The sequence below is a fragment of the Puccinia triticina genome, chromosome 5A (genome assembly GCF_026914185.1).
Source record: "Puccinia triticina chromosome 5A, complete sequence".
Classification (NCBI taxonomy): Eukaryota; Fungi; Basidiomycota; class Pucciniomycetes; order Pucciniales; family Pucciniaceae; genus Puccinia; species Puccinia triticina.
In genome coordinates, this window is record NC_070562.1 from 3,413,911 (window position 1) to 3,435,327 (window position 21,417).

The 21,417-nt window shown below is 49.4% G+C and overlaps 3 protein-coding genes across 3 annotated transcripts; 1 reads left to right on the top strand and 2 right to left on the bottom strand.

The window, feature by feature from the left end:
* Positions 1-653: 653 nt before the first annotated feature.
* On the bottom strand, positions 654-4,553 carry PtA15_5A424 (uncharacterized protein; the record flags this gene model as incomplete). Its single annotated transcript, XM_053169184.1, has 6 exons — positions 654-800; positions 864-1,134; positions 1,221-2,471; positions 2,514-2,962; positions 3,161-3,862; positions 3,921-4,553. 6 exons carry the CDS (start codon positions 4,551-4,553, stop codon positions 654-656), a joined length of 3,453 nt encoding a protein of 1,150 aa, XP_053020406.1.
* A 12,539-nt stretch (positions 4,554-17,092) lies between these two features.
* On the top strand, positions 17,093-18,450 carry PtA15_5A425 (uncharacterized protein; the record flags this gene model as incomplete). The annotated part of the gene is made up of 3 exons (XM_053169185.1): positions 17,093-17,139; positions 17,305-18,066; positions 18,165-18,450. 3 exons carry the CDS (start codon positions 17,093-17,095, stop codon positions 18,448-18,450), a joined length of 1,095 nt encoding a protein of 364 aa, XP_053020407.1.
* Positions 18,451-18,825: 375 nt separating this feature from the next.
* On the bottom strand, positions 18,826-21,159 carry PtA15_5A426 (uncharacterized protein; the record flags this gene model as incomplete). Its single annotated transcript, XM_053169186.1, has 4 exons — positions 18,826-20,418; positions 20,500-20,595; positions 20,684-20,806; positions 20,905-21,159. The coding sequence occupies 4 exons, from the start codon at positions 21,157-21,159 to the stop codon at positions 18,826-18,828; spliced, it is 2,067 nt and encodes a 688-aa protein (XP_053020408.1).
* Between the last annotated feature and the right edge of the window lie 258 nt (positions 21,160-21,417).

The following is a 21,417-nucleotide window of genomic DNA, read 5'->3' on the forward strand; positions in this document are numbered from 1 at the left end:
ATTAGAAAGGCGTTGGAATCTCTCAGCTCAGTTTGGTCCTTCGCGGGTCGCGCTTCGCAGGTCGCGCGTCGCGCGAGGGCGCATCCACCCGAGGCAGTACCAGGGCCTTCCGCAGTGAGGGGGGCCTTGTCCCTAACCTGCGGAGCCCGGGGGACATCCCAAGCTGTGTGTGTGTGCGGTACACGACCAACCAATAGTACTTTTTTTGGGATGATATTTGGGACGCGGAGGGGCAGGGGGGGCACACAAGGGTGCAGATACAGCGGGAGTATAATGGATACAAGCGGAGAACCCCCGGGCGAGAAGCAGAGAGGAGGGAGGGAGGGTGGAAGGCACATAAGAAGGAGAGGCCGGGGCCGGCTGTTCCAGGACCGAAGAGATAAAGTAAGCGAGTATATACGCAGGTCGAGCGACCTCACAAGCCCAAGAAAAACACGCCGGGCCGGCGCCGGAAGGCCCCCGGTTGCTCCTTCCTGGCCCGCCGCAGGCGACGAGAGAACGGGCCACACGCCCCAACGAAGAAACAAAACAAAAAAGGACAGGAAGCCGAAGGGAGCCGAATGACACTACGGGGAGCGAGAGACAAGGAAGACGGGGGCGAGGAAAGACAGGGTGGAGGTTGTTTTTTGGGGGTTCTTCGAGGGAGGGGCGAGCTACGACGGTTCAGCCGCCGCCGAGGGAGAGGAGGGCGAGCAGGAGGGGGAGGGACGCGGGGAGGGAGCGCAGGCGGGGGCGTCGGTGGCGGCGTCGAGCAGCTCCAAGACGAGCTCGTACTGGGACGGGATATGGTCGTGGAACATCTACACCCCGCACCGCAAAGTCAGCACGAACACTCGGAGCAAGGGGGAGAGGGAAAGACGGACGGTTTTGCCGAAGATGGGCTCGCAGAAACGCGCCTGGACGTCGTCGCAGGCGCGCAGGATGATCCGGCGGCCTTCGCGTCTCGAGGTCGTGCTCGAGGCGCCGCCGGGCGGTGCGGGGTGGGCCGAGAGGAAGGGGAGGGCGGAGGAGGAGGAGACGGCGCGCGAGGAGGGGGAGACGCTGGGGCGGCGCCGGACGGACGACGGGCGGTCGTCCTCTTCTCTGACGACGAAGACCTCGTACGACTCGACATGCCACACCTCGCCCGGCGGACTACACACACACGCTCATCAGCTCAGACAGAGAGAGAAAGGGGGGGGGAGGGTGGGGTGACGTACTAGAGCTTCTCGGCGTCCGACACGGCCCGCATGGTCCGCCGGAGCGACCACAGCCAGTCGCCGAGCTCGGGCGCAAGCGCGGCCTTCCCAAAGACGGAGCCCTCGAGCGCCGGGTCGGTGTATCCGGGGCCGGCGGCCCTGTTGGCGCCGACGCCGTTGCGGATCTCGGAGTCCGAGAGGGCCACGTTCTGTTTCTCTTCCTCCTCCCCCCCGTCGCCCTGCTGCTGCTGCTGTTGGGGTTGCGAGTCGAAGAGGTTCTGGGCCTGCTGGTGGGGCGCCGAGGGCGCGGCCTGGGGCCGGTAGAGGCCGACGACTTTCTTCACGATCTCGATCGCCACGCTCTCCTCCTCGTGCAGCGAGACGGCGATGGATTTGAGATCGTGGAGGACACCCAGGGAGAGGGTGGGCACGATGTCAATGCCGTTGGCGACCGTGGTGACGAGGCCCTTGGTGTATTCGCTGAGGTCGAGGGAAGCGACGGCGGGGGTGCCGTAGGTGTAGCTGTGGATCGGGCGTCCCGGGGGGAACCCAGAGCGGAAGGAGGTCACGAAGCGGGTGCTGATGGGCGGGTGGACGGTCTGTTGGCCGGCCGTCTGGGCAAGAAAGCTCTCGGTGCGGGTGCTGCAGAGCACCGCCAGCAGCGCGGCGACGCCTCCGCCGAGCGAATGCCCGGTGATGATCAGTCCGTAGCTCGGGTAGTCGAGCAGGGCTTGCTTGATGACCTCGTGGACGGTGGAGGACTCCCTGCGGAGGCGGAGGGCCGAATGGAGCATGCCGGAGTGGGCCAGATAGGACGCATTCGGATCCCCGCCGTCGACGCTGATCGGCTCGTACTCGCAGGTCAGATCGACGAGGATGTCGGAGAGGCCTAAGGTGCCTCGACAGGTCAGCACCACCGCCTTGGACTCGTGGTCGATGGAGATGTAGTGGACGAGCGGGCTGAGGGCTTCGTTACCCAGCACCGGATTGGGCTCGGTGAACGAGCTGAGCAGGATCTGGTCGACGGCCAGGCCGACATGACTGGCGAAGGCGTGGTCGTTTGCGGAGTGTTTCTTGGTGTTCGGGTAGTTGAACGAGTCCACGCCGATGCCCATGATCCGCAGGAACTGTTGGCCGTAGGCCGCCGAGCTGTAGCGCATGAACCGGCTCAGGTTCTTCACCAGTGATTGGGGCGGGAAGTCGGAGGAGGGGGGCTGGGCTGCTGGGGAGGAAAGGGTTTGGGAGACTCGGTGGGTGCGGATGGTTTGGACGGAGGTGGATGATTGTTGGGGACTGGTGAACGAAGGCGGTGGTGGTGGTGGTGGAGCAACTGGCCGGCCAAAGTAGCCATCCTCATCCTCCTGGGGGATCTCTGAGATCGTGCTGGGGAACGAGGAGACCGGCCTCTGGTGGGGCTCGTCGGATTCGAGGCTGGATTCCTCGCTGATCACGGAGGGGGACGATGGGGGTGTTTGCTGGGAAGGCGGGATGGGGTAAGCAAACGAGTAGGGGTCATCGAGGAGGAGGAGGTCGTTGATGTCTGAATGGGTCTTGGATCGAGTCAGGGAACGGCGGACGAGCTTTGGCTGGGAGAAGAAGAGCGAGCGTTGTGGGGAGGAGGGCATCGACTTTGCCTTGGATGATGAGCTGGGCTTGGGACTGGTAGGTGGTGAGTGTTCCTCAGACTGATCATTGCTGGGCTGGATAGATTTTGTGATGATTCGCATCTTGGAGGGCCTTCTGCCGGGCGGATCAAGATTGGCGGACCAATGGACCTGGTATGCCTCGTAGGAGGGTTTGGGGGATGAACCATCGTTTGTGGTGGTGGTGGTGTTGTTGTTATCGGCGGGGTTACTACTACTACTACTACTGGAGTGGGTGGTGCTGGTGGTCGTGGTCCTTGTTCGGGTGGTTTGGGTGGTCAGGGTGGTGAGCTGGTAGGTGGAGGAGGATGAGTCTGGCAAGGTGGTGGCTAGGCTTGCTAGTCCGGATGAGTAGGACTGGGTGCGGGAGTATGAGGTGCGTTTGACATGGTAGAGTGCTTTCCGGACGTCTTCGGACACCTGTTTCTCGGCAGAGTTGGGGGTGGGGTCGGCTGGGTGGTGGCGATAGCTGCTGTTTTCACCGTCGGTGAGGATCTGGGTGAGTTCGAATTCGATCTCCTCGCGTTCGTCCAGGCGGTGTTGTGCTGGGGCTTGTGAGCCGGCGCTGGCGCTGGAGAGTGTGGAGGAGTTGGTCCGAGTTGCGCGTGCGGACATGGTTGTTGAGCTCAGAGAATCGGATAGCTTGTGGATGCTCCCTCGAGGGGGGGATGGGGGTGCTTCTTGTTGCGAAGGGTGGCAGCCGTGGGCGCGCCCCTGTTTGATTCCCAGCTGGTAGTCGATCCCTCCTCCGGCCAGGCTCCTGGATTCGGAGAGTGATTCGGCGACCATGGTTGCGTCCCAGACGACGCGCATCTTCATCGATCCGGTGGTCCGGCGGGTGGTGGCCAGCTGGAGACAAGCAAAGGCCGTGATGGCCTTGGTGAGCGCGACGAGTCCGGTGAGGCTGCTGGAGTGGGATGGGGTGAAGCGCGGGTCGTGGAGCAGTTCGCGGCGGACGAGCATGATGATGGCTGAGAGTGCGCGGGATGATTCGTTGGAGCCGAAGATGCTGTCGAGCATCATGACGGACACTTCGGCGGTCTGCGGAAGAAGGCGAATCAGTGTGGGATGGGTGAGCATGTGGGGCTGGGCTGCTGACCTCGAATCCGGTTGAGATGACTGAGTGGGTGAGGTCGAGTCCTGCGATGGAGAGCAGCTCGGCCATGGTGAAGACATGGTGGACGAGGTAGATGCCGACGTTGGTATAGTGGTCGAGTACGTTGAGGTAGGGGTTGTTGTTGTTGTTGTTGTTGGTGGTGGTGGTGGTGGTGTTGTAGTGTATGGCGCGTGCGCTTCCGACTGCGGAGATGAGTGCTCTTCTGGTGATGCTGAGGGATGTTGTGGTTGAGTATCGGAGTGACTCTAGGATGAGTTCGATGAAGAAGGCGGATGATCTGAGGGAGACGCGTGTTGCGAGCGATGCGGCCGTGATGAAGTTGGCGAGGTTCTGGGGGAGGAGTGGGGAGGTGGTTTCGAGGCGGGAGATGAGGTCGTGGGTTGCGCGTGGGGAGAGGGTGTTGGGTGCTGGTGGTCTGGTGGTCGTTGTTTTTGTTGGTGGCTGTTGTTCTTCTGGGCTGAAGAATGAGTTTGTGGTGGTTGTTTTGTGGTCGGTGTGCGATGCGATGGCTGCGAGCGAGAGTGCGTTTGGGTTTGAGGTTGAGGGTGAGGGGGTGGTGGTGGTGGGTAGTGGTCGGAGGTAGTGTGCTGCGAGGCTGGTGAGATAGGAGAACATGGTATGGTGGGTGGAGGAAGAAGAAAAAGGAAAAAGGAGAAAGAAGAAGAAGAACGGATGAGAGCACACTCTTCACAAACTCCGACCAGCGTTTACCCCGGATCATCCCACCTGACTACATATACTCAACCACATAACCACATACCAGGACCCTGGACTCAAAGGGTCGAAACAGCTTCGGCTACATATACATAGCCTAATCCTGAAACCTAGCCAGAACTCATCCAGCAAATGCCCACTCCACATAGCATCACTCAGCTTATAAGCTGCCCAAACTTGACCTAGCAGACAAATCGCAATGCTCTCAAGCCAACTCACATGTATGTATGCAGACACCAGCCAAACTTACATGCACAGTAATTTATTATTTTCTCCATTCGGCCAACACCACATACATACATTATTCAAACACCTATACTACACATCCAATATCTGTTTTGGATGCAATGAGCCAGGGTGGCCAAGAGCCTACTGGAGATACATACTCAACTAGAACCAACAAGACTGTAACTAACTAGTATCTATAAATAATCCAAGTACAGCCAATCAAGATTCAAAAGAATCTCCCAGAACCATACAGAGAGACATCACACAAAAATCACTCATAGTCACACTACATAGAGAGTTGAAACATCAGCCATCCCAGCCTTCTTTGCCTACATAACTTCCATTCTAGCTCCACTCAAGCAGACATCTGTTTTTTTTTTTGGCACAGCCACTATCCATCATGCACAGTCACTGTGCATTGCAGAAGCCCAACCACTCAAAATGGGGCAACATTTGTAAAATGATACATCAAAAATGATCACTTAAAAGTTTGGGAGTTGAGAAATCGACTCCCAGGAATTGATAAATTGACTCCCAAAAGTCGTTGACGTCGCGCGGACCGTCTCAGGATGTCCCCCCTGGGTCACCGGGACCTCGCGCGGCCCCAAAAGCATTTTGGGAGTTGATTAATTAATTCCCCTCTCGAGGATGGGAGTCAATATATTAATTTAACAAAAAATGACGGAATATACAAAAAAATTTATATCTTGTCACTGTTGTACCCAAACACCCCAAAGGCTTTACAGCAATATAAATACACTCTTTAGAGAACATTGTGAGCTTCACGGCATTAGTACTCCTCAGGGAGACCCTGTGTAGCCGCGGGCGGATTTGGCGGATTTCCTACTAAGGCAAACCCCCAAAACCTTATATACAGTGCTCCAAACAGCCCCAAATTTTTTCTGCTATAAGAATAAAATCTCTAGAAAACATTCTAAGCTCCAAGGAGGTATTACACATCAGGCACACCTTCTATTGACCGTGGTGTAGCATAGCGCAGCGCAAATGCACTATTTTTTAGCGTAGTGTTAGCGCAATCGCGTGTATCTGCACTAACACTACACTAAAAGCTAAAATAGCTTTGCACCCTGTGCGCGTAGCTTTAGCGCAGATGCGCGCGATTGCGCTAACACTACGCTAAAAAATAGCGCATATGTGCTGCGCTACGCTACACCACGGTCAATAGAAGGTGTGCCTGATGTGTAATACCTCCTTGGAGCTTAGAATGTTTTCTAGAGATTTTATTCTTATAGCAGAAAAAATTTGGGGCTGTTTGGAGCACCGTAGATAAGGTTTGGGGGGTTTGCCTTGGTAGGAAATCCGCCAAATCCACCCCCAGCTACACAGGGTCTCCCTGAGGAGTACCAATGTGTTGAAACTCGACATTTCTCTCCCAACCTCGCATGTAACAGTCTGTGAAACATCAAGCTGCGGACTGCTGAAGCGCCATCTCTCACCATCTCAAACCTAGTAGATCATAATCAAAAGACTCAACTGGCGGCCCTCATGCTCTCTTACTCAGTCACCCCTTCTTATTCAACCCGCCGACAACCATCTCATCAACGATGGGTAGGTACGGTACGGTTATCGGTACCGTAACGGTAGCGTAACGCTTTTTGCCCGTTAGCGGTACAGTTATCCGTAACGCGTGCGCGGTACGTTACAGATGTTAAATTAGATTTTTTTTTAAGTTCCGTTACGTTACTAGTTAACATTGGAACAACTACGTTACGTTACTACGGACTGTGGTTTTTTTCCGTTACTAGTAACAAAAAACAGACATGTAAATATATGTATTATAGTCTATAATATCACTTTTTTTCGAGGTAGGACTGCAGCTAAAAAACTCCCCGCTTTTTCAAATGAACCAGTCAGCGGGACTTCCTCCCAAAGCCACATGAGGCTACTTACACTGTGGGACATGGTTGAAGGAAGTAAGCGGCCACGGTTACTGCTCAAGACATCCGCAGCGGCGGAGAAAAGTCTCTCAACCGCACATGAGGAACCCACACATCTTAAGTAGGCTCGCGCCATGACAGCCAAAGTCGGATAGGCCTGTTGATTGAACTGTAGGAAAAAAACTGTTTCAGCGAAAGGAATAAATTCAAATGAGGGTCAAAAAGACCGTACCTTCCACCATTCTAAGGGGGTTTGATGACGGTCCATCGCTCCATCCTTGAAAGTGGGCCTTCAAGAAACTTTCAATCTTGTTCTCTTGGGGTGTTTGATTGGTCATGCGTGAGGCTAGACGGGCCTTGAGTGATTGTGGCGGAGCAGGGGTTGGTTTATCAATGGCCATCACCTCAGGCTCCAATTCAGCCACAACCTCCGCCGCGGGGCGGTTCAGTTCGATCATTTCTTTTGTTTTTCCGAATTCTTCATTCAACAACTTCATGGCTTGGACGACTTCAGAGCTATCCGGTCCAAAAGCAAGCTCCAATAAGTGCATCCTGTAGCACGGATGCAAAATGGTTGCAAGGATAAGAGTGTGGCATTGCATTGCCTCGATAAGATATTTGTCGACACGTTTTAACATCGCGTGATACATTGGGTACAATGAATCTGTTTCAAGGGCACTGTCGAGCTTCTCGGTCAAGCTTTCTTTGAGCTCAAGGTATTTGGGAATCACTTGAGCTCCGGTGGGCTGATTTCATTCCATGTACGAGGTCAGTTTGACAAACACCTGTGGGTAAAATGAGGAGATCCAAGCGTAAATTGCTGGCTCCCAACAGCAGGACTATTGACAGACTCACCTCCAGCTCGCAGTTGAGATTGTCTATCTCCTTCCACTCGCGCGGCAAGAAAAAAACGTCTTCAAATACCCCAGCCGCATTTAGTTCTTGATTGTCCTTTGATATGCGGTCAATGACCTCTCGGGCATCGACCACTTTGCGATAACTTTGATATAAAAGCTGCGACGCCACAAGCCTGAGGACAAGGCGACTTGTGGAACCCAAGGGCAATACCAATATGGTACAGCCGGTGGATTTTTCTGTTCCACCCCTGTTTAGGGGTGAAACAGGTAATTTGGCTTAGCGCGTTTCACCCCTGGTTGGTGGGTTAACGTGCGGTTAACGCATTGTTAACACGTTACCGGTTATCGTGGATAACACGTTACCAGTTATCGGGGTTAACGTGTTAACCAGAACCAAAAGAGGTACGATACAGTTTTTTTTCGCTGAGGGAAAACAGGCTTGAGCTACGATAACCTCTATGGACAAATGGCACCGTTACTAGTAGCGTTAACGGATGTGGATAGTAACAGCAAACGTTACGCTACGCGGATAACGCTGGTTATCGTAGTGTATCGTAACTACCCATTGTTGATCTCATCCCCTTCCTCCAGACTCACTCTCAGCGACATCCTTCGCCTCAAGACCCCGTCGTCTTCTTCGATCTCAATTGACTTCATCTCCTGGACGTCTCGTCCTAGCTTCAACTTGGTGAGAAGAAAACTCCAAGAACTCTTGACGGCATTTCCCCTCCTCGCTCCTTGGCAATCAATCACTAATCCCTTTTCTTTCCTCTCCCAGTCCTTTTTCCTATCTTCTTGTCCTGTCCACCATCCAGTCCAGTTGTTTGCTACATATTACATTCTATCATTGGGTATGCTCTTCATCTCATATGTTTCCTTCTTGTTTTGTTGTCTCTAACTTCTTGTGTTATGAAGATTTGGCTTTTGTTTCTCAATAATAAAATCATCAGGGTTCTTTACAATGCCGTGAAGCTTGAAATATGTTCTAAAGAGTGTATTCTTATAGCTAACAAAATTTGGGGCCGTTTGGAGCACCGTAGATAAGGTTTCGGGGGTTTGCCTTAGTATCCAATCTACTCTTGTGTTGCCTCTGTGGTGGACTGGGGATTAATCTTCTTCCCCAGTTTGTCTATTCAGTTTACTTCTTCAGCCACTAGCCCTCTATTTGGCGCTAGTTGCCTAGGCTGACCCGGGAGTTAGTCCTATAACTCCCCAAGCCTTCCAAGTGTGGGATAAGGTTGGCTTCTCCTCTCCCTCCCTTCCCTCCGCTGTGGTGATCCAGATCTGTTGCGTGCAACAAAACTGACAAAACATCAACTCACAGCCTACAATACTAGCATATGATAGAATATTATTAGAGAAATAGATTCTAAATACAAATGTAACCCTAGTCACTCACTTCAACTACCCAGCTAGCTCTTTTAGTTTAGAATTTAGTTACAATTATAGGTTTAGTACAGGCCATACCCAGGTGGAAAGTCATATAAATCATAAAAGGCATGCATATATAGAAGAGTATAGTTAGATTTACCAGTTAGGCAGGCCTCCACTATTAGCTACAGATCACCTCACGCAACCTGCGCGTTGGAAACTGCATCAACTAGGCCTCCACTCAACAACTCAACAGATTTGCGCGGACCTTACATTGATGCATGCGGTCAGAAAGCCTCCACTTTGGCAGTGCAACCAACCTAGGTGGCCTTTGCCTTCAAAAGTACAAATCACACATTGTCATGGGAACATCAGTTTAATTTATGCACCCCTTGCAGAAGGCAGTGCAATCCACAGGGTCACCACCAGCAGAAATGCCTCGAGTGCAGCCCTCACCAGCAAAAATAACTCAGAAAAGAATATATAAGGAGACCCTCCTCCCACCATTTTTTCATCATCACCCAGGCACCCCAGCTCAGTGGTCACCAGTCATCATTTTGCCATCATCACGGAAGACACAGTCATCATACATTAACATAGAAATCTCATACCACACTCCATCATCATTTCCCTCTGCTGAAACCATTAAAAACCCAACACAACATATTCTCACTTGATTATATTCTTTGCCCATATCGCCATATAGAGGTTGTATACGCATCTTGTACTTGTTAAAACTGATCTAGGTCTGATAGAGACTAATACATACAAGTTTTCTCCGTCATAAAAGTCACGCCACAACAATAAATAAATTTGTTGTCAGAATTCTGTAGTATAATAGAGGGGCAGGTCTTTCAAACAACCCGTAACAGTAGTATTACTTAGCTGGAATATCATATTGTTATTCCCCCTCAAAGGACTGCCAACCCATCCCAAAGGAGTTCTCACACCGCCTGTTGCCGTGACAGCTCAAGGTAAAGTGGAAGGTGGGAGGATTGGAAAGAGATGACCACATTCCGCCTTGGGATGTGGATCTTTCTCTCTCTGTTAGAGTACTAAGCCCTAAGGTCTGAGCCCGACGGGCGGGTGGGATCCCCAACTTGGTGGGTGGGTGGGGGCGAAAATTTATCCTGTGAGAGCTGGAGGGTTGAGTTCAGCGGCTAGGTTGAGTTTGGCGGATCTGCCGGATGCTTCCTGCCCGTACCGGTTGAACTTTGCCTAACTAGGTTTGCAGCCTTTCTGCTGCGGACCGGTGCTGCGTGGCGCGCAAGGGTTCTTGGGCTCCCTGCTCTGCCTGCCGCCGGAGCCGTTGGCGCGCGCCTACGCGGCACGCCACCGATTCTACTACCGCTCCTTGGACTAGGCCCACCTCCCGCTATGCTCCTGGTAAGCTACCAGGAAATCCACCAAATCCGCCCCCGGCTACACAGGGTCTCCCTGAGGATTACTGAAGGGATTTCACGAGAAGACCGCAGCACGAAATGAGACACAAAGATGAGCCTTTGGGCTCGAGAGGGGACAGCGAGGAGGAGGAGCTCACTGGATCGGCTCGGATAGGAGGCGCAGAAAAAATAGATGAAGAACCAATGGTGTTATTGCGCAGAGCTAGGCTAAGGTATATATAGACTAGGTACACTGGCAAGAATTGTGGTAGAAAAGATAATGAATATGCAAAGAAAACACTAGAAGGAAATGGAATCTCAACCAAGGATATCACACAAGATTCAAGTCTGTCACAAACAGAGCGCGCGCGCACAAGAGAATATCAGTAGACATGAAAGCTAGCAGTCAGAACTATAAAAGGGATCTAAGTAAACAGGTTTAGTATAAGACAGTAACATGACATGAATAAAAGATACCATAATGGGTGTGAGATACTTAAGAGTGAGCAAAACATGGGATCAGAGAACAAGTGATGATATGAGGTAGAAGGAAGAGATAAAAACCCAACAATTACTAATGCCATGAAGCTTAAAATATGTTTTAAAGAGTTTAATCTTATAGCTAAAAACTTTTGGGGCCATTTGGAGCACCATAGATAAGGTTTCGGGGGTTTGCCTGAGTAGGAAATCCGCCAAACCCGCCCCCGGCTACACAGGGTCTCCCTGAGGAGTACTAATGCCGTGAAGCTCACAATATTCTCTAAAGAGTGTATTTATATTGCTGTAAAACCTTTGGGGTGTTTGGGTACAACAGTGACAAGATATAATTTTTTTTGTATATTCTGTCATTTTTTGTTAAATTAATATATCAACTCCCATCCTCAAGAGGGGAATTAATTAATCAACTCCCAAAATACTTTTGGGGCCGCGCGAGGTCCCGATGACCCAGGGGGGATGTCCCAAGACGGTCCGTGCGACGTAAACGACTTTTGGGAGTCGATTTATTAATTCCTGGGAGTCAATTTTTCAACTCCCAAAAGTTTTATGATTTTATGTATTGAGAACCATATGGCTTCAACTCTGAACACCTCAACATTGAATGTGACACTATGAAAAAAACTTGAGAAACTGGTGGTAGTTGACATGCAGTATACTGGAGTTCAGTCCCCCTTGAAACAAGCCTGATACAAAACAAATCCCAGGGTGGTGCAACCTGGAATATTTGGAAGTTACTCAACAGCCCAGGCTAAGCAGTATTTCAAGACTCTACTTAGCCACACCAGCTGCACCTTAACTTAGTGCACTCACTTTTGAGTTGCTCAGCTGGCAAGGCAGTAGCACCTAGGTACATGTCAGCACCTTTGTCAAGCAGGAGGAATACCCCCAGCCAACCAACTAGGCAAAATCCACCCATGTTGACCAAGAGGGATCCCTCCTGACTGCTTCATACAGTACTTGACCCGGAGGGATCCCTCCTGTCCAACAAAGACATAGGATAGCCGACTGGGAGGGATCCCTCCCAGTCAACTAATACATGGAAAAGTTGTCCGGGAGGCATCCCTCCCGGTTGACTGATAAATAGAATAGTTGACTGGAAGATATCCCTCCCCGTCAACTGCTTCATACAATAGATGACTGGGAGGGATCCCTCCCAGCCAACTAATACATACAACAGTTGACCGGGAGGGATGCCTCCCGGAGGAATGTATCAGTTGTCCAGGAGGCATCCCTCCCGGTGTGAGAATGAAAGCTGGTTGGCTGGTGAAGAATGTCCGCTAACCGCCTCCTTCAAGAATATTGATGTCCGGGCTGTGTGATTGTTGGTAACTCGGCTCTGCACTGCTACTTTCCGCTAGCCTTCAGCGCTCCTCTACTGAGCCTGATCTATAGCGTAATAATCCGCAAGTGAATAAAGCTCCGCACATTGCAAGCACAATAATCCGCAAGTAACTCTCGAATAAGGATAAGAACACAGATAATCTCTCAATAACTCTTGTACGTCCGTAGTTGTAAGTACCAATTGATGATGAGTGTAATCCGTAATACGGTAGATAAAAGATCATCCTCCCCCCTTCTCCAAAAAGAGAGCCAAAAAACCCTTTCTGTCCTCCCCTCCACACACATCGCCGTTCCCACCCAATCCCGCACGTCTGACACTTTCCCGCACTAGTCCGCCTACTCCGCCCGCTATCCCGCTCGTCACTTTCCCAGACTCCGCTCCTCTCCGAGGCTTGCCCTCCCACCGTCCTCTGTCTAGCCCCCGTCAGTCGTTCTCTTGCCACCGCCTTCACCCCGGTTCCACCCGCTGATGGAACCCACTCGAGCTGTCATGGCTCACCCGCTGACGCGCCGCTGCTACCAGTCCACGTGTGTAGTCCCGCCGCAGTCCAGCCCTGTCTTTTTCCGCTCCAATCCAAATACCCAATCCAAAATCCGCAATCTGCGATCTGTGATCCGCAATCCGTGCATTCCAATCCGCGCGTGACTTTCTGTAAGCTTTCCTAGCGTGCTTTCCTGACCTCATCCTCAGTGCTTATGTCACCGGAATGCACCATGCCTGAGCGGCTTTGTGCATTCCCCACCCGCGCTATCCCCGCGTGGACATTCTACCGCGCTCGCCTATATAAATCACCACACCGGTCAACTATTGTATGAACCTGTTGTCCGGGAGGGATCCCTCCCAGACGACATGTTCATACAATAGTTGACCGGGAGGGATGCCTCCCGGAGGACTGATACATACATGGGCTGGTCAACATGAGTGCCCTTTCATCTAGCCTGGTCGACCCCGCCTAGGACAGGAGGGATTACTACTAGTTGACATAGGTGCATATTCTGGTTGACCTGGTGGAATTCCCCCCAAGGGTTTGTATTATGTGTATGGAAACAAATCCCCTTGTTGATGACCAATGAGCACCAGTACGGCTCAGGATCTTGGCGCATGCAAATACTGAGCTAGCTGAGCTGCCCTGTGATTAATCACGGAATGGAAGTGGATGTCCTGGAAGTTTGCCCTGGATTGCGCATGTCAACTGACGGTGCTTTCTTGAGTTTTTTTCACAGTGTGAAGGTCACTATTTCATTGATAATACAAACTAGGGTTTATGGGTGGCTCCGCCGCCCTGTGACCAATGGCGTAATATTCATTGACCGCTAATACAAAAAGTATGTAGTCATTTTTTTATGCAGCCAGTTTGAATACAACATTGTCTCCCAAATTGCAGAAGTGGTCCAGAAATAGCTTTTGTGGACATGTGGGTGGACTGTATACCAATATTATCGCAAATGCCAAACAATAACCAAAGCTCAAACCATTTTTAAAAAGGGCCGCCTCCTTCATTTGGGAGAGGCAAGGGAAACAGCCGGGCGGACTGGGAGGGACACCGGAAAAGGCGTCAGGCTGGAGGGGGGCTAGGTACATAACAAGGTGGAAGTGACTCGATGTTATTGAACTGAGGCATGGATTACTTAGTGAGGATTGGAGGGGAGGGACGCCGGAAAAGGTGTCAGGCTGGAGGGGGGCTAGGTAAATAAGGAGGTGGAAGGGCCCAATGGTCATCAAAGTGAGGCATGGATTACTTAGTGAGGATTGGAGTGGTACTCTGAGTCAGAGTATCTCAGGGAAAAATTCTATCCCGGCAACACAATCAATTTACAAGGTTTGAAAAGGGAACTCAGATTCCCATTTTCGGGGGGAAGAATTGCATGTGGTGTGGTTATGTGCGCAGGTGGGAGGGGAAAAGGAAAAAAATTATTTGTGTCCGAGATGAACTGAGGTATGGAGAAAAAGTATGAAGGCACACGGCCTGTAGATGATTTCAGGTCATTGCTTGGCTCTTGCTTGGCGCCAATTGCTTAAAGAGACAAGCTATCCAGGACAAATGGTACCTGTACTTTGTTGAAAAGTGGGGGGGGAGGAATGCTGCCAAAAATGTTCTGGTTGGCGCGTGTTGGTCCGCTTAATGTTAAACCATTAATGAGTAAAGATGCCCAAAAAAACCAAAGCAGAAAATAGTATATAAAACATTGTCTCTGTTGATGAACAGAATGCACAAAAAAAATAAATGAGGATAGGAAAATATGTAAACTGACCAAAAGAATCTGGAAAGATAAGATTTCATGGGAGATGTCAATTGCCAGTGGACATCACACCAAACCTGGAGGCCTGCATGTAGTCCTACCACATCAACCTTTCCCATTATGGATGAGTGCAGTCCCCTACAGAACAAAAGGAAGCTGCTTGATTTAGTTGATTGGCAGTCCAACAGGAGCCAAGAAAGTACTATAGTCTCCAGCTGTTGCTCATTGTCAGCCATTAACCAATCAACTGACCGTATTTGTATATGTTTTCCCAGGTATGCAATATTTGTGATTTTACTCAACAAAAAATCATCATGGGAGCCTGTGTTGATGATAAGAAAAAGATACATACATATCAGATTAGGTCATGATCAGATCATAGAGTGAATTTTACACTATGTACGCTAATATGTAGCAGAAAAACTCAAGAAACTACCATTCAGGCTCAGCCCACAATGTGAATCATTTCATTTACCTCCTACAAGTTGTGGGTTTAAACAAGTCTAGATGATGGGTCAAATCATGGATTTTAACCTTGAAAACTTCCTTTTCACTGTCTCACAAGTGGTACACAGTTAGACAGATTTGTTTGATAAGTGGCTTGAACTTTGAAGTTTTTATTTAAGGTGTTCAAAGTTGACTTGCATAAAATCATAACACCATAAAATCATAAAATTCTGAGCTGAAAAAAAATATACCACCCAAACACTCAAATTACAGCAACATTTCTAGAATGGTACATATGAAATCATCACTTGAAAGCTTTATGATTTTATGATTTTATGTATTGAAAATTTTATGATTTCAACTTTGAAAACCTTAATTTCTGGAGTATGGCCAACTTGGGTAAGGCTGGCTAAACAATACACACATGGTTCTACCCAAGCTTAACAAAGCCTCTTGAATGGGGGTCCCGAAGGAACTCTCTGTAGGAGAGGCTTACCTCCAAAGTCGCCCGCATGGCCGGAGCAATTTGAGAAAATGGTGAAATTTTCACCATTTTTAAGCTCAAGAATCATTTGAGCAAAAGCAAAGCCCTTCAGAACAATTCTGATTTGGCAAGGTTGTAGCCTTGCTTCTTAGGCATATTTTCCTTGTTTTTTGGAAAAAAAAGGTGCAAAATAGCCGGCGACTTGCAGTTGGTCTTGTTCTTTCCTTTTGCGAAGTAAAGCTTGACAGGTGGGGAACTGTTTGGATCATCGGACCATAAACACTCTCACGGTTTTTTGACTCGCTGTAGCCAGGTGCTGAATAAATACTAGTATCTGATCATCAATTCATCATGATTGTTAGTTGGAATGGTGAAAAATTGATAATATGTATTTGTTTTTTCTGCTGTGTGATACTTGGTTATGTATATAACACCAGATACATCCGTTGGGATATCCGGGCTTGAAGAAGTTGGATTGTTTACAGTGGCATTTTATTGACATAATGATTTATTTGAAGGGATGAAGTTATTTGGGAATTTTAACCTGGAATAAATGTGCTTGGAATCTTGCGCTTCTAATGGTGCCGGCGGCAGGATGTTTTTTGAAGTGCTAGTGATGAATTGAGGGGCCGAGATCACCTCCCAGCCATTTGGCTTGTAGCTCTCCCCCTTGTAAGCTGACTTTAGATGCAAGTCCCTCCCTTTGGGAGGCGGGCCCTTTGGCCCCCCCCAAGCGTAGGCGTGAGGGACTTGTGTTAAGTTTGGGTTCTACCCCAGGTGGCTTTGATCAGGAAGCATCTGCTTGTTGCTCCTGGATTTGAACTTAACTAAGCCCCCGTCCCCACTGCGGCTTGGCCGGGGGGAGATGTGAGCACTTGTGATCTCTCCAGTGTGGAGGGGGCTTATGAACTATTGGCACATGTTGGCGTGAGAGCATTCACCACTTTTGGTGGTGGTGGATGTTTTTCCGCCATGACCATCACAGTTTGAACCAAGTTCATTTTTCCTCCTGGCCAGTGGTTCTTGAGTATAGTCTTGTGAATTCTGCCAACTCAGAATTTACCCACTCCCTCTCCATCATTCCCAATTGAGCTTTCCAAACTTTGTATTTTGGTTTTTCAGCTGGTTGGCAGTGGTCCGTTGCCTCAACTTCCTGCCGAAACCCTAGGTGCAAAAAGCAAAAGACGGTAAAGGGCCTACAAGACTTGAAGAAGTCGTTGATTTCAAAAAAAGATAGGAAAAATACAAAAAGGGTTAGAGAAAAACTGAGCAGACCAAAAGATAGCCGAGATGCCAGCGCTTAGCTGGCGTAGAGTAAGAACCGAAGTACATGTAAGGGTGAGGTGTGAGCTGGAAACCAAGAATCTTCAGAGTTATTTTTGAGATCGCCTCATGCGAACTCTTTCCTTTTGGTCATAAGCCCTGCTTGCACCTACACAACTTGCGGTGCACGCGGGCTTTGTTAAGCTCGTCCTGGATTGCAAGCTGTGTTGGGTGTCTTGATTTCCCAAATGAAAGTGCAGTCATGTTTATGGAAACTTTGGATATGCTTTTTGATCTGATCACAGTTGATTTCATGCACATCAACAACAGGGGTTTGGCCGGAGGAGCAATCCCCCAATCCACGGTTCAAAAAAGGGGCAGCCCAGGACTGCTGCTGCTTGTCTACAAACCAAACACCACTCAAATCGAAATGTGTATTGCCTTTTGGTCGCCGAAAAACCAGCTTGGATATCGACTGTCAGTTCTTCTTCTGGAGTATCGTTGCTATTTTCCTGGCTATCATGAACATTTTCTATGACTTTCGAGACTTCACATTCAGGTTTAAACCGTCAAAAGTTGTCCAGTACTAACTAACTCTCCCTTTCTTTCTTTTTCTAAATATTGAAATGATGGAATCTGCAGTATCTTAGCCTCCAATCGGGACGAATTTCTCAATCGACCTAGCTTACCAGCCAACTGGCATTCGTTTGAGCCAATCGATCAAAGCTTACTGCCCGTTTCAGCATCGGCCGCACTTGAGGCCACAAGTCAAAGTAGTAACAACGATGGATTAAACACTCAGAAATTCGCCCATGAAATTATTTCAGGAAGAGACTCGATTGCCGGAGGTACCTGGCTGGGAATTGATAAACAAACCGGCAAATTCGGTTTCCTGACAAATGTGGCCCATCCACGAGACCACATAGTTCCGGATAAGGAGGAATCGGACAGGTCACCCCAAGACCGTTCGCCACCGGCCAGCAGAGGTCTCATCATCCAAGAGTTCCTCCAAGGAAACGAAGGAGTCGAAAGTTGTATCAATAAGCTCAAGTCAAGCCGAATATCCAAGAACATGAATGGATACAATTTAGTGATTGGTCAGATCGGCAAGAATGAGAATGAGCAGGACCGAATAGCATTCTTCTGCAACAGAAACCCAGAAGGGATTGATGACGAATTCGGCGGCATCATCAACCATGACCTCGAAGGTCACAATCAGGGCACATCAGAATCCACGCTCGTTTATGGATTCAGCAACGGGATCGCACACCGAGCACCAATCTGGCCCAAAGTTACCCAGGGAAGGTATCTGATGGAAGATTGCCTGCGAAAGATTCAAATGAATGCGAATTCTCTGCCAGTGGATCCTGCTGACGTTGAGACAGAATTATTCAATCTTCTGTCGTGAGTCAATGCTCATTGACTGCAGCTTGGCTCTGTAGCCTTTGACACGTTTGTCGATTGTCGAAATTGACCAATCTTTTATGCGTTGTGATACTCAGGACTACTGATGATTCCACGGAGGACCTACCTTGTAATATTTTGATTCGACCTCATCATCGATTAAGAACACCAGGTGCATCTGCTAGTATTGAGACATGGTATGCAACCAGGACCCAAACAATCGTACTTGTCTCCCAAACCACGCCGACTAGAATCACGTTTGTGGAACGTGATGCCTTCCAGATCCAGCACAGCAATTCACCAGGGGATGAATTAGGCAAGCCAGTTTGGATGGGAGATGATTGCTCTTGTTGGAGGAGATTTGAATTCCAGCTCCCGTCTTGACTGTCATCAATCAACTCCTTTCTCCCGAGAAGATGTCCTATTCAACGTGTACTTATACATTGCGCTTTGCAGACATACGTGTATTCAAAATCTGAAACATATACAAATTACAATCTAAAGAAAATGTGATATCCTCGAATTGATTCTCTATGAGTGCGAGCAAAACGGTAAGCTCACACTGTAAACAATATGTAGTAATACATCGGGCGAAATCTAAATTGTGTGAATAACTTTCATTGAGTCTGTCGTCTCCTTTCGTTTCGTGATTCTTCTGTAGATTCCGCAAAACACTGCAAAACTATACCTTATAGCTTGTCCTTCAGGGGTTTGAGTTGAGTTACGCTATAGCAAACGCCATGTATGGAAGCGTGCCAATCAATCGAGGAAGAGTCTTCTGGCTGATCTCCGTGGTAAATCCTGGCCTTCTCGCCATATTAAGACTTTGACCCGTCGGGCAAGCCATTCGATCATTTCCCGTGTGGAGATCAGGTGACAGCCCGTGATATCCAAGAATTGGAGATTATTAGGTGTTGCGAGACGCGCCACAGAGCGGAAAGTAACGCGCGTGCAATTGCCGAGCTGGAGATGTTGAAGTCGATCAGGTTTTATGGCGTCAATGACTTCGGGCCTTGCGTGCGTATTGCTCAGATTAAGGTTCACGAGCGGTGGTAAGTGGCGCAATGCACCGATTAGCAACGATTCGGTGTCCGAATCGAGTAATAAGCCGGCCACCGAAAGCGAGTCGAGCTTGGCGAATTGATACCCAAAGACCGCCAAAAACTTGTAAGACATCGAGCTATCAAGGGAAGATAGGGATATAAATTCCAGCTCGGGCACTATGGTTTCCATTTCAACCCTAAAAGGCTGATCAACATGATCTTGCGGAGACCAATGCAGTGGGACGTTGGCCAACTCGAGAAAGTGGGGAATAAAATGCGGTAACCCATCCAAGCGCAATCTTCGTAATGTTGGCAGTCGTTCGAAAGACCGCCACACAGGCTCCCATTGCTCCTGGCCAACGGCGACTCTGCATAGATCTAGGTTCTCCAGTTTTGGTAGACGAGTAAAATCTATTCCAGGCACGTACTGGTTGACCGTATTGATTTGGGCGCTGTCAGGCGAAATGGCATTGATGGCCGTGGATATCAAGGATACCGATCGTAGGGAAGATAGCTTGATAGGCCCTTCCTCGCTCGGCACGAATGAAACACATTGGGCAAATAGTGCTTCAAGTTGTTGATCCAAGACGTTTTCGGTCCGCTGGCTCGTGTTCAAGGGGAGCAGTTGCGCGTGACAAGATGCGCTTGAATCGTTGTTATCTGGAGAGACTAATCCCGAGGGTGTAGGCGTCGTAGAGGGAACATAATTTTGATAAAAGCTTTCGGATTTGATGAAAAGTAGAGATTGCCCGCGCTCGCCTTGAAGCTTCAAACCTTTTAAGCAAGGGAAGTCGGCCAAGAGAGCAGGTAGTGTCAGAGGACAGGTGATAAAAGCTGGTACCTTAAGTTCTAAATTAAACAAGTTCGCTCGATTTGAATAAGCGAAAGCGATCACAACACTGAATGTTTTCTGTATCTCTGCAATTCCATATGAGGCACCAGCGTGATGAAAGCTGAAAGATCGAAGGCATGCATTCGGCGAGGTCTTCGTGGATAGCCGCTCAGCCAGAAAGGTGAGAAGGCTGTGAGTGGTGGAAGGAGGCCAAATGGGGGAAACACTGATATTGAGAGTGTGTAGCTGTTGATCCGGCCCCAGCCTGTTGAGCCAATATTTAGCCTTGGTCAACAGCTTTTGATAATTATGTGAGTTTAAACACAGGGTGTTCCAAAGGTTAGGGGTGTTCAATATTGTCTGACGCCATGAGGAGCATACGGCCATACATCGAAAACGCGTTGGAATGTCGAGCGACGAGACGATGTCAATGAAAATTTCAAAAGGCATCTTCCCCACAAAATTGGATTTAGGCTTCTACAAGCCATGCAGAGACGAGGGCAACATGGTAGTGCGTTAGAAATCAATCAAAGGCCAAGGCAACACAAGTAGACTCGCCGATGAAGCAGACGATGATGTAGCACGCCTGATTTGTGGTGTACCCACGTGTGTCTTTTCTCGAAGACGAACTTGCTGGAGCTCTGCTTGTAAAGTCTGCAAGTCCACGAGCCGATTGGAGAATTGGAGCATAGGTCAGACCACTTGGTATCATTGCAATTCATCAGTTGTATGGTCCACTCACCTCTATTAATAATGTATTCCTTTTGGGGTTCGACTTTAGCTTCGTGATTGCCAGTTCAAACATCTTTACTGAGGCCGGAAATCTATCGATCTGGTTGAAAAGACGCGCAGCGCGGATGTAGCCCTATGGATACAGAAAATGTGATGTCGGCGCGACCACTTCGAGTTGCATACAAGCGTTGTCTGATATTCCAATCAACGAGGAGGCCTAGAAGTGCGTACCTTGGGAGACTCGGGTGCCAGATCAATTACCTGTTTCGCATCGGACAAACTACTCTTGATATCATTAAGTTTTTCCTTTGATGCTGCGCGACTATCCAGGATGTTGATTTTAAGGGCAACGGATTCGTTTGATGATGCCTCAAATGCTTGATCGAAACATTGGATCGCGCGTTGATAGTCCTCCGCTTTGAACGCGGTTATTCCACGCTGGAAGACACGCGTTACGAGTAATTTGGGATCCCGCGTGGCGACCATCGTAGACGGGAGTGGCGAAGGCTGGACGTTTGATTGGCTCCGTTCGTCTAGCAAGTTCTTCTATTTATATAAACACAAATGACATACTCCTGTGGTCGGTAGTTCAAGCTTCAACGAGATAATACGATGCGAGCGATTTGACTCCGAAGGGGCGAGATTCCGCGTCAATCGTCATTTGCGCTCCGAAACCCCGCGAGCACCCTCCCGTTCGGACCTCCTCCACCCATTTTCTTGATTCGGGGACCCGTGCGTCAGCCT